Source organism: Nanorana parkeri, unplaced genomic scaffold (assembly GCF_000935625.1).
Source record: "Nanorana parkeri isolate BGI_ZX_2015 unplaced genomic scaffold, ASM93562v1 scaffold22, whole genome shotgun sequence".
NCBI classification, from domain to species: domain Eukaryota; kingdom Metazoa; phylum Chordata; class Amphibia; order Anura; family Dicroglossidae; genus Nanorana; species Nanorana parkeri.
The window spans coordinates 2,281,451-2,293,774 of NW_017306290.1; the positions used below are offsets into that span (position 1 = coordinate 2,281,451).

At 42.7% G+C, this 12,324-nt stretch overlaps 1 protein-coding gene across 1 annotated transcript in view; it reads right to left on the minus strand.

Annotated features, from left to right (window-relative positions):
- Positions 1 to 12,324, minus strand: part of SLC35F1 (solute carrier family 35 member F1) — a 290,914-nt gene that overhangs the window by 102,664 nt on the left and 175,926 nt on the right. Inside the window, exon 3 of the mRNA XM_018563687.1 lies at positions 8,784 to 8,959. Coding sequence (XP_018419189.1) covers positions 8,784 to 8,959 — 176 coding nt within the window. The remainder of the gene's footprint in view (positions 1 to 8,783; positions 8,960 to 12,324) is intronic.

The window sequence follows — 12,324 nt, forward strand, 5'->3', positions numbered from 1 at the left end:
CAGAGGTGGCTCTAGACTTTGTGAGGCCTTAGGCGAAACTCAAAACGTGAGGCCCCCACATACACCAATAATCAGGGCTTGAAAAATCCACTCGTCCTCTCGTCTGTGACAAGAGGACGCAGGAGCCCGATGAGTAGCTAATTACACAGTTGTAATTACACGGCCGGCCGGGAGCTTTACATTCAATCGATCGTGCGTCTCTAGAGATGCCCGACCACTTGTATAGGAGCAGGTGTCACTGCCTTGCCGGTCCTGAGATCCGCTGTGCCCGATGCGGCCGGGACTGGCACGGCTGCTCTGTGACAGGAGATCAAATGGGAGTTCGGTACACAATCTCTCTTTGATCTCCTCTCAGTCCCCGAATGCAGGAAGTGATGTATATTACGCCACTTCCTGCATTCAGTGTCACTCTCCAGCTACAGAAGTAGATCTCTGGGGGTCCCTAGGTGACATTAGGGGTCTTGGAGACCCCTGATGTCTCCATAAAGAGCGCCTGTCATGTAAATTGGCTATCACATAGGGGGCTTCTTAGCCCCCTATGTGATAGCAATAAAGTTGTGTAAAAAAAAAAGAAATTGCACCTATTGTGCCGCACATGTTACATATCGCTGCGAACATCGCAGTGAGAGAAATAATTTTAGGGCCATCAATCACTTATAACATTAAACTGAAGAGCTGTAAGCGCATTTTAAGGGGTAAGATGTAAGGAACGCGCAGAGGGCAGAAGTAAGGAACGCGCAGAGGGCAGAAGTAAGGAACGCGCAGAGGGCAGAAGTAAGGAACGCACAGAGAGCAGTAACAAAACACACAGTTCAGTAGTAAAGAACGCAATGAATCCTGCTAACACACACACAAAACATCTGCTGGTACATTACATTTCCTTGCCTGCAACCCCCGCAGCCTGTTCCCCATATCACAGTGTGTGCTCACCTTGCGCTCCTGCTTCTCACAGGCCATGTCAAGTAGCAGCTCCAAGTCTCAGTCTTCCTTCTCCACAGCGGGGTTCTCTCTCCCATGTGCCAGTCCTTTTCTTCTGGGACCAGCTGGGAGTCTGGCTCAAGGACTGAGCAGCCTCTGGACAGAGTGCTTCCTTTAGTTTCCCGGAGCCAGCAAGGACGGGGAAAGTTCTGGTGCAGAGACAGAGGTGCAGGGCTGTCCAGTGCTGTACCGGCGCCAGACCGGCAATGTCAGAAACAGCTACCAGAGGTCCCCAGCAGGCTGCCTGAGACCTTAGGTAGCTGAACGCGGTAAAAAATTTAAAGGGCCGGTATTGACCTTATGAATCTGGGCATTTTCATGAGTACAAGTACTTGTGAAAACGCCCAGTATTGGCACAGATACCGATATTGATTTTGCTTTGAGACATTTTTCAAAGTGCTCATACAGTCATTATATAAAGGGATTGAGAGGACAAAATATAAATGTTCTGGTTTCAGTGGTGCTTACATTGTTTTATAATTAAAAGTTTTTTCAAAGATTTTCAAGAATAGGAATCAATTACAGTGATTTAAGCATCAATGGGATAAAAGCATTATTGTAATCAAGGCATTTAGTACACACCAGTGCTGACCAGTGGTAAACAAATTAATATAGAACTCAGGAGGCAGTCAGTCCAAACTAAGAGCAAACAGGATATTTTAGGAGCAAGCTCCATTAATAACAACTAGAGAAAACCTTAAAAGTCAGGTGCCAGCTGTAATTTATGGGGAGCATTGGCTACCTGGTTCCTGGCATATGTCCAGCCCTAGTATAGACATACATTATAAATATAAGAGAAAAATGAGGATACCATCCCCAACTCAGGGGAGATGATCAGTATGCAGGTGTGAGATGCTGGGATAGTTATACATAGAATTCAATGAGGGCAATTTACCAAAACTGGAGCAGACAAAATCTAGAGCAGCTGTACACAGCAACCAATCATCTTCTCTTTTTCATTTTCAAAACTTAACTGAACAAGCTGATTGTGTCTGCTCTAGTTTTGATAAATTCCCCTCACTGTGTCTACATGTGTCAACTGATATGGAACAGTAAGGGTAAGGGGGTGCGGGAATAAGTGGGTGAGAGATCCAGGGGGAATAAAGTAGGTGTGGAGGGAAAAAAAAAAGGGGCGAGCAACTCTCATGGATCTCCAAGGCTTCCTTCCTTTTATGAAAAAAGAAAAAAAAAGTTGGGGACTGGTGCTCAAGTTGTTACAGCTTGTACTGTCCACACCTGTCAAATACTGGTCTCATATAGCACTACTCTTGCTGCTGTCAAGAAATAGAATGTAAGGGTAAAAGAACAGATAGGTAACAGGAAGGATTAATAGTATATAGAGAGAAGTCAGTCATAAAGGGGGTAGCCAATATTTTGTGATCTTTATTGAAAAATTGTAAATCCTCCATTTCTTTAGTCATAACTTTGGCATCCCTTATTATGTATATAATCACAAACCTGTCTTTATATACTCTGTAGGATGGAGCGTATGCTATGTGTCACTTTCATTCAGCAGCGATCACACCAAAAGCACATTCTGCAGAAAACACATGCTTGTTACACGGATATGTATACCGTATACCTTTCCCTGTATGGTTTAACACTACACAGACATAACACAGACGTTACACACATTGCATGCACATTTCAAGTGAAGGGTTGTAAAGTGCACCTGTCAGTACCCAAACAGTACTAACATTCCCCAAAAATTCTAGACTGCTGTAACCAGCAAGTTTACACATTTCCAGGTAGGGCTACGTGCTGACTCCTGCCCATTCAACAGTAACCGCAACCTTTCTGCCAAAGCTGAAGTAGGAATTTAAGCCTATTTTACACCGCAAGGTTTTCAAGGTAATGGTGCAGTCTGTGCACAGAATAAGGTGCACAGATTATTACTAACATTGATGATCAACTGAATAGATACATTTAGACATATTTGGCAAATAAAACAGTTCTAGATATCTATATATAAAGATAATATAACTTTCATGTGTAAGATATACAATTTTGTAAAATAACATTCAAAGCAGAATTCAGCTTTTCTATTAATTGCTTAGTGGATGGTGTCCAGGGGCTTTGATTTCTTCTCCTGCCTTGGAAGCCTTATCCTTACTTTCTGCATCTGGTGCAGCAAATCCATATTAAATCTCTTACCTCTAAGCCATGTGACAGCCAGCATCACACAACACCTTCCTCTCTCCATGGCTGTCATGGATACACCCACTGTAGTCGATGACATCATGACACAGCCACCTTGTGCAGCAAAGCAGGGATCTTGGTATGCTCACACACAGTTTCCACTCAATCCCAACACCTAGCAAACTGTTCTGGAACTTGGCACATGTAGTTCCATATCAGTAGTGTATACCCCTGATGTATCATATGTGTGCACCTCAGATCTCTTGCCACAGCCCATTCTTAAGACAGGACTTCTCGCCGCATAGCGAATACAGCACATACGGTCTGCATATATACAGCATCCCAGCATATACATCCTGTTAAAACATCAGCATTGTAATAGGAATACATACTAGAGTTGTTTTTCATAATGCAATCAAAGCTTATTTGAAAAAATCCCTTTTATAATGTGAGTGCTACCTTTTGCCTGCCCATCACCTTTAACAACTCCCTGGATTACCAATGTGCTCTGCATCTATTTCCCTGCTGCTTGATGTGATGCAATCTCAATTCCCCAAGACTACATATCCCATCATATATTGCTTCTAGCATGCAATGGTAATGTTACATTGTTGGAAGTTCAGACGTTGAGTTGTCGTTCAGAAGACAGGCTTAGTTAGGGTGGTGACACAAGGAAGTGCATAGTCACATGGCTGAGTGAATTTGTGTTATCAGTGCATTGAGGAAGTACATCCTATGGGCACCTTCAATAAGTAAGTTTATAAACGTCTTGATCGATATGGTTATTAGGACTAGGATAGATCTTATGGAAATTCTATACAGAAATATATATTTATTTTTTGTTGTTGACCACAGATACCCTTTATAGCGACTCTGTTGCTAGATTATAAAAAAAATGTACTTGTCCTGCCACCCACTCCATTGATCTTCACTCTTTTCAATAGCGACAGTGGCTGGAAAAATGTCAGCATCTGACACACTTATGGCTTAGTTGGATACCTGGTCTCCAGCTGTGAAGTGTGGTTCAATTTGCTGTTTCTTACATCCCTACGAGACCCAGATTTCTTCAGCCACTAAAGCCAGTGAAGATCGTTGACGCGGGCAGCAAGCAAGATTTGTTGAAAAGAAATCATTTCTAAATTCTACAGCCAATAACTCTTGGTTCATTGAATATTCTGTGGAATCACTATCAGGGTTATTCACGAAAGAGTGAAGATTTTGGAGAAGACAGGAGAAGTGAACAATCTAGGACAACATAGCTGAGCTGGAAAGTGAGCTGAATTGGAGAATGTTTCAAATCAGCTATGTTGTCCTAGATTGTTCACTTCTCCTGCCTTCTCCAAACTCTTCTCCCTTTTGTGACAAAACCCTGTATGTGTATTGGTGCTGCTCTTTACTACTGGCTCAGAACTCACACTTCAGAGATTTAAAACTCCAGAGATTGAATTTTAACACCTCTTCAAAGTATTCTGGTATGGGAATCTGTTAAATGAAACTAGATGGCATCCATCTCAGTAGAATTGCATGTATTCATTTTGTTTTGGCCATGTAAGAAGTTTGACTGTGAGAAGAGATTAGCAAATTTATCTAACAAAGTAAGATCTGACCAAGATTAGGCTAATACATAGATATCTATGACTATCAGCCAATTTGTCTGTCCAGCAGGCTTTTCCTTTTCTTTTTTCTTGTCATAGTGTTTCCTAATGCATCAATTACATGATTAGCTATCTCACAGCATCCTACACTTTAATTAGTGTAATGTATCTCTATGAGCCCCAGACTAAAGACATTTAAACTCAGTTTTTGTTTTCTTTTTAGTAAAGAAATACATTTTTTGTTAACTAAAGAAGCAATTTAACGGGGGAGACCCTTATGAACTATGTTTAACTATTTACAAAACAAAACAGAAAATATTAGGTATCTTTAATTTACAATAAAGATTTTATTTGTATTAAACTTTCATTTTCTACTTTGGTGAATGGGCAAGGTTTTTAAAGTATATAGTCACCAGTTTACTAGGTAAGGTGTAGCAATATACTTGCCCCCACCAAGGTTGCGTGGTTGCATTTCAATCCTTGTACCACGTATTCGCCCCTTATTTCGGCAGGGACGTGCGGTCAGGTGAGGCAGAGCCTCACCTAGTATTATGGAGGAAAAAGCTGTCAGCATAAAGTCTGAAGCTGACAGCTTTTTCTCCATTCAGATCAGCTTCTATTAGGTTACACAGCAGAGAAAGCCTCCACCCTGTGTAAGCTTTCATGGACGGAGCGCTGCCTGTTAATTACAGGCAGTGCTTCATCCGGCTTTTGACAGGTAGTTAGGTTACACAGCATCGGGCTTCCCCACTGCTTGTGTAACCTAACTATTGAGGCAAGTGCTGTCACAGCCTCTACTCTTTGTTAGAGGCGTGAGCTCTGTGGATGGCCTGGACCAATGGCAAAGCGCCATTGGTCCAAGCTGTCCAATAAAAAATTAAAAAAAAACAAACACTGAGGCCATCAATCTTGATGCCTCAGCAGTGACAAGCAAGTGAGGGACAGGGAGGCAGAATGCCCCGGAACCAGAGGTACCGCACGTCACTGCATTTCAGACATTAAAGAAGAACACTGGGCAGAATAAAACAACCTTACCCCTGCACTGCAAGAGTTAAGTGCTCGTTTTCATCCAGGGCCTAAAATAACAAAGATATACTCAACTGAACCTCAGTCCCGCCTGGCTGCTAGAACAGTCCCCATAGCCTCTCTACCTCTCTGCTCTGGCAATGGAATGTCCCTCAGTGTCCTCACATACAATACACTGCATTAGACGTGATGACTCACAGATCCTTAGACTAAAGGAGTGAAGGGGGAAGGAGGCTGCATGGACCAGTCTAGCAGTCAGCCAGGTGATTCAGGTGAGTGTATCTTTGTTAATGTAGTAACCAGATGATAACGAGCACTTAACCCTTGCAGTGTGGGGTCTCTGAGAGAGTCAACTTGTGCAGAATTTTAATGTGACACTGAACCTACATACCTTTTGATATTTTTCACATATAACATATTGCACCACTTTGCAAACGCTCATTAGTAGGGATGCACCGATACCGATACAAGCATCGGTATCGGCCGCGATACCGAGTATTTGCATGGGTACTCGTACTCGTGAGTCGATAACTGTGCCACACTACAGGTGTGGGCTGGGCACAGGATGGCCTAAAAAAAGTTATATCTGCCCCGGTAATTGGTATCGGCGAGTACTTAAAAAAAAGTATCGGTACTTGTACTCAGACCCAAAAAAGTGGTATCGGTGCATCCCTACTCATTAGTATCAAGAATAAAACAATTTTAATTGTCATTCTTAATATGTTTCAGATGGCCTCCTGTTCTATCATCCATGATCTGTAGTTCTCTCCAAAAGTTATCTGCTGTGTGTTGGCCCAGAAACCAAGGATAGCTGTCAATGGTCACCCCTAATATGTATAGGATGGCCTCCTGTTCTATCAGTCATGATCTGTAGAGCTTTTTAAAGGTTATCTGCTGTGTGTTGGCCCAGGAAACCAAGGATAGCTTTCACCAGTATGGCTTCTTTATCCCCAGAGTTTATTATTTAAAGCTTTTTTTCTGCTGTGGTATAAATACATCCTTCTTCTCCCATCTACTGGAAAAAATGTTTACCTATTGACACTGCCATCCTCATATCCATAGATGACATGGGATGTGAAAAGAAAACTGCATAATAATACTGTATCTGTTTTTGAGAAGTAATGGAAATGAGTAATAATGCCCATGTTTACATTATGACTTTAATAAAATGGGGGAAATAATACTAATACTAGTTAGTACTTGTATTAGTACTTATAAATACTTGATCTCGTGCTAATGGAGCATCTGCGATCCTCCTGACAGATTACTTCACTCTTAGGGGCTGCTCCTGACAAGAATTGAGGATTCCCATTAAACATGCAAACAAAAATAGAACACAGAGAGCCAACTCTAAATGAAATACCATTTATTCAGAAAAGTGTGTAATAAAAGAACCGATCTACTCACAAAGGTAAGATGTATACTGCTTGAAACATATGGATGTCTCCTAAGGTGCCATCAGAACCACTCATAAGGCTAATTCACTCCCTGGTATAAACATACGGCCGCCTCCGATCCCTCCTGTCACAGAGTCGGCAGTTACATGCTTGGGCTGACGTGTTTCCGGGGCACGCCCCCTTCTTCAGAGCCACAGCTAGCAAAGTCCTTCATTCACTGCATTACCTGTGGCTCTGAAGAAGGGGGCGTGCCACAGAAATGCATCACACTGTATTTTTATACCAGGAAGTGAATAAGTGGTTATGATGGTTCCTTAGGAGACATCCATATGTTTCAAGCATTATACATCTTACCTTTGTGAGCAGATTGGTTGTTTTATTACACATTTTTCTGAATAAATGGTATTTCACTTAGAGTTGGCGCTCTGTGTGGTTCTATTTTAGTATTAGTACTTATAGTAGTTAATGCAAACTACTAGTACTAATACTAATAGTATCCACTATTTTGCTCAATTAACTTTTTGAAATATCAAGGGTGTATCCTTTTGAGATTAATAGAACAATTTGGAGAAATATTAATATCCTGGAGTTGAATAGGTAGAAGTTAAAAACACACATCTGCTTCTGGTTACAGTAAAGATGGTTGGGGGGGCGTGTCCTAGAACTCATGGCGGCAGGACGCACCTAGGCTGAGCTCCGGGCTTCCCCTCTCTGCAGACCGGACATCCCGTCCTCACTACCTTCCACTCTACATTGCTGCACACATCCCGGGACATACACCAGAAAGACGAATAGACGGGTAGACGAATATACGTACCGTACCGTCATGAAGAAAGGCACAGGGCGCTCCGGCTCCGTAAAAACGCAGAATAAGGGGGTGATTACACGCTTCCTGGCGACGGAGCAGCAGCAGCAGGAACGAAAACGAGGCTCACTTACACGAGCGGACGCGTTATCTGACCTTCCACAGACCTTAACGACACTCGGGATCATCGCTCACTGTCCCCGGTGGATGAATTGGTGAGAGCACTTCCTACTAGGAATGAATTAACAGCGATGTTCACTAATTTGGAACAATCCCTTAAGACAAAGATTTTGTCTCTTAGAGGGGTGGTTACACACCTGATCCAGCGGGTGGAGGAGAGTGAGCACCGCTTAGATCAACAAGCGGGGGCATTGTTAACTTTGCAAAAGCAAGTACATTCGCTGCATTATTCTCAAAGAGCCATATCCTATCGTGTGGAGGACCAAGATAACAGGGGTCGCAGGAACAACCTCCGAGTACGAGGCCTCCTGGAAACCATGATGGATATGGATCTGATTAGTACACTCAGGAAGATCTTTAATATTATACTGGGACAGGCACCTACTACCCCGCTAATAATCGATCGGGCACATAGGGCAACGCGCCCGCGGGGCCTTATCTCAGAGACACCTAGAGAAATAGAAGAATAGGTAGAAGTTGTATCTATAAATGGGCTAAGAAAATTTAATGAGACTATTACTATTAAGGACTTCATCGCAATTTACTTTAATAATGCATTAACAGTATATAAACAATCAGAAAAGGAAAATGATTGGAATCTAAAACTTTTGCTTGGTTTTCATCACTAACCACACTATATTGTTAACAGTTAATAAAACTTACCTTGTCTTACAGCCAAAGTAGTTGTATAAACCAGGAATAGAAGGATGTAGTTAAGAAAACTCTGAAAGAGAGGTGTGTTGGCATGAAAATCTTCTGACAGATATTTGCTTGTGAGTCTTATTCCACAGAGAAGTAGGGAGAGCACTTGTCCCAGAGCAATAGACAGCAGCATTTCCCTGTGAGAATACATAGGAAAATGATGGTTAACATTATGACAGTTCATACATAATTTGCAGTGCATTTATAAATCATATCAACATTAATAAATCAGATCTCATTTCTCTGTTAGGTCACAATGCAGAATGTGTGCAGACCGTGAGGTGAATCCATTAAACTTCAATACATAGTTCATACATACAGTTAGCACCCCTTTGTACTTGCATAAAATATTAGTATGTTGCTCACAATAAGCTATAACATCTGTTATACACATGAGAATAACGCCTAACCAATGCAAGTTCAAATAAAATTTCAATACCAGTGATTAGGTTACATAAGGATAGTTATATAAAAGACAGGGAAACGTAAAATATTATTTATATTTATGCAATTAATATAATAATTGTGATACTATACACAAATATATAAGGCCTCGTTCACATAGGGCGATCTGGGATGCTTATAGCAGAAATCCCAGGTGTCCTGCTTAGATGTGGCTAGGGATGCACCGATACCTTTTTTTAGTATCGGGTAAGATATTTTTTTTTCGGTATTCGTCGATACCAAATACCAATTTTAGAAGTCCCATTAAGGAAGCTGGGTGACATGTAATGACTCTCTGCCCAGCTTCCTGATTAGCCGGGAAGCCGTCTCCATGCTCTCTCATCACCAGGTAACGAGGAAGCATGGAGCCGGCTTTCTGGCCAACCAGGAAGCAGGGGGGCGAGTAATGACTTGCTGCCTGGCTTCCTGATTGGCTAGCTTCCCTACCAATCAGGAAGCCGGCCAGCGAGTCATTACACGGCGCTCAGCTTCCTGATTGGCCAGGAAGCCGGCTCCATGCTACCTCGGCACCAGGTGACGAGGAAACATGGAGCCAGCTTTCTGGTCCAATCAGGAAGCTGGGCGGTGAGTCATTACATGCTGCCCAGCTTCCTGATTGGCCGAGAAGCCAGCTCCATGCTCCCTCATCACCAACTAACGAGGAAGCATGGAGCCGCGGCTTTCCGGCCAATCAGGAAGCCGGGGGCGAGTCATTTCCCACCCCCCAGATTCCTGATTGGGCAGGAAGCCAAGTCCATGCTCCCTGGTGACGGCAGAGCATGGAGCTTGTTTCCTCGCCAATCAGGAAGCCGGTCAGTGTAATGACTCGCTGCCGGCTTCCTGATACCGAAGCTCCAGTATCGGCATCGGGAGCATTTGGGCGAGTATGAGAACTTGCCCAAATACTCAGTATCGGTGCATCCCTAGATGCAGCCACTATGTCCATTCAAGTAAATGACCAGATGACAGCGGCTGCATTCGTAAACACCAGCCATTTGTAATTGCAATGTAATTGCATATCATACGATTACATACTGCATTTATCCTGTGCCCAGCGACAGTTATCTATTCCATACCAAATGCAATCGTACCAAAATTATTTGTGTAATTATCAGATTTATATGCTCTATAGAGAGATCCTTTTTAATACTTACTTAGATGGATACATGCATAATACACAAATCTATGGTTCACCAATATCTGATTGGCTGGTATGAGTTAAAATTGCACTTTAGTAAACTTGATAAGAACGCTGACCTTTTAATATGATGGATACTAAAAGTCAAACTGTGCCCAGACTATACAAAATTAAGTATTTATATATTTTGAACAAACAGTAGAAGCACTTTACAACAACCCCTTATTCACCTCTCTAGCTATACGCATTGTGGAGAAATTTGTCTTCAAAGTTTGTAACAGAGGCACTAAAAAATGTTTTTATGTTACTTTCTGTGGAGTGCAGAATCTTGGTAGCCTGCCAGCCTTCTGATCTAAATACACAACAGATGTTCCAAAGCTGAACTGACTGAAACTTGACTTTAGAGTCTTTGTTGTGATCTTTGAGGATCTATGAAAATCATTTTTTTTCATAGTACAAGAAGCTACAGAGTTCAGGAACAGTTTGTTTTTAAACTACTTAGTTAATAATATGTAAATATTTTAATGTCCATAGTCTGGCCATAGGTGCACTTTAAAAAACTAACAAACTGAAATGGGTTTACAGCTGGTACGAGGTAAGGGTCTCACCTGGAAGCAATAAAGCAAGCAGGTTAGCAACTAACATTTTGAGAACACAAGCCCTCTTTGTGTTTGTATATTTGTGTTTTATCTATCGAGCAGAGTCATGTTTTGAAAAAAGGAATACATATTTTCTTTGGTTTATTACATTCTACCTGTAAGGGGACAATCACCATCAGCGAAAATAAAAAAAAACTAATGTTTAAAGGAGAACTATGGGGTCAGGGCTTTTCCCCATAGTTCCCCTTAGGGTAACGGGAGGACACAAACTAGCGTCCTCCCGTCACCCTAAGCTCAGTATACCGCGAGCTACAGCTCGCGGTATACTGAGACGCCGCAGCCGGAACGGATCCCGACATCGATGTCGAGATCCGCCCAGCTGCGTGAGTGACAGCTGGCTCTGCCTATCTAGAGGCAGAGCCAGCTGTACCCGCCCCCTCCCCCGTCCGTTCCGCCAGTCAGCTGGTGGATTGGAGTGGGGAGGGGGGAATCCAGCCCCTTCCCTCTCTGCCGTGACAGGATCGAGAAGTGAGTGAACACCGGTATGTGTTCGCTCACTTCCCGATCTACTGAGCCGACCTGTGACAGTCTCATTGTCACAGGTCGGCTAGAACTATGAGGTGAGTGAAAAGCACTCCCCTCATAGTTCTCCTTTTAAGTTTCAAGTTTTAACAATCAATATTTTAGGAGCTGTTTTTCTCAGGCGGCAATTCAGGACACTTCACAATCTAACTACAGACTACACTGCCACTGCAACATAGAGTTAGCTATAAAACATTTGTATCAATAATAGGAAACATCTTATTAAAAAGATACTGGTAGTAGATAACAGAACTCTGCCATATCCAACACTTCTAAGTGCCTGCAGCTCATTTGTGTGCTCTAAATCCTTCCTCCATTAGAAGTGGGTCCCTTCAAAGCTCCAGGGACATGCTAGTAACATAACGGCCAGAAGGTAGAGGTAGGGCAACAGCGCAGAGCAGTTAGACAGAAGCATCCAACATACCTGGAAGTGTTGAATGTATTTTTCTATGCTGTGTGTTTACATTTTACTGACAGTGGGAGACATACTGACAGTGGGGGAAAATCAATGAGTGTCTACAACACTCTTTAGAATTTGGTCATGCACCTGCATGCAGACGCCAGAGTGTCCAATCCAGACACTTTGTCCTCAGTGCAGCTCAGGAGATAAAATGACAGCCTCAGCTGTCACACAGACAGGTGCAGCAGCTGAAGACATAAACGGTGAGTGGGCAGAGACTGATGGGAATGCTGAGGTACTAGGTCCCCACCAGGTCTGCTCTGCTGCTGACTGATAGCA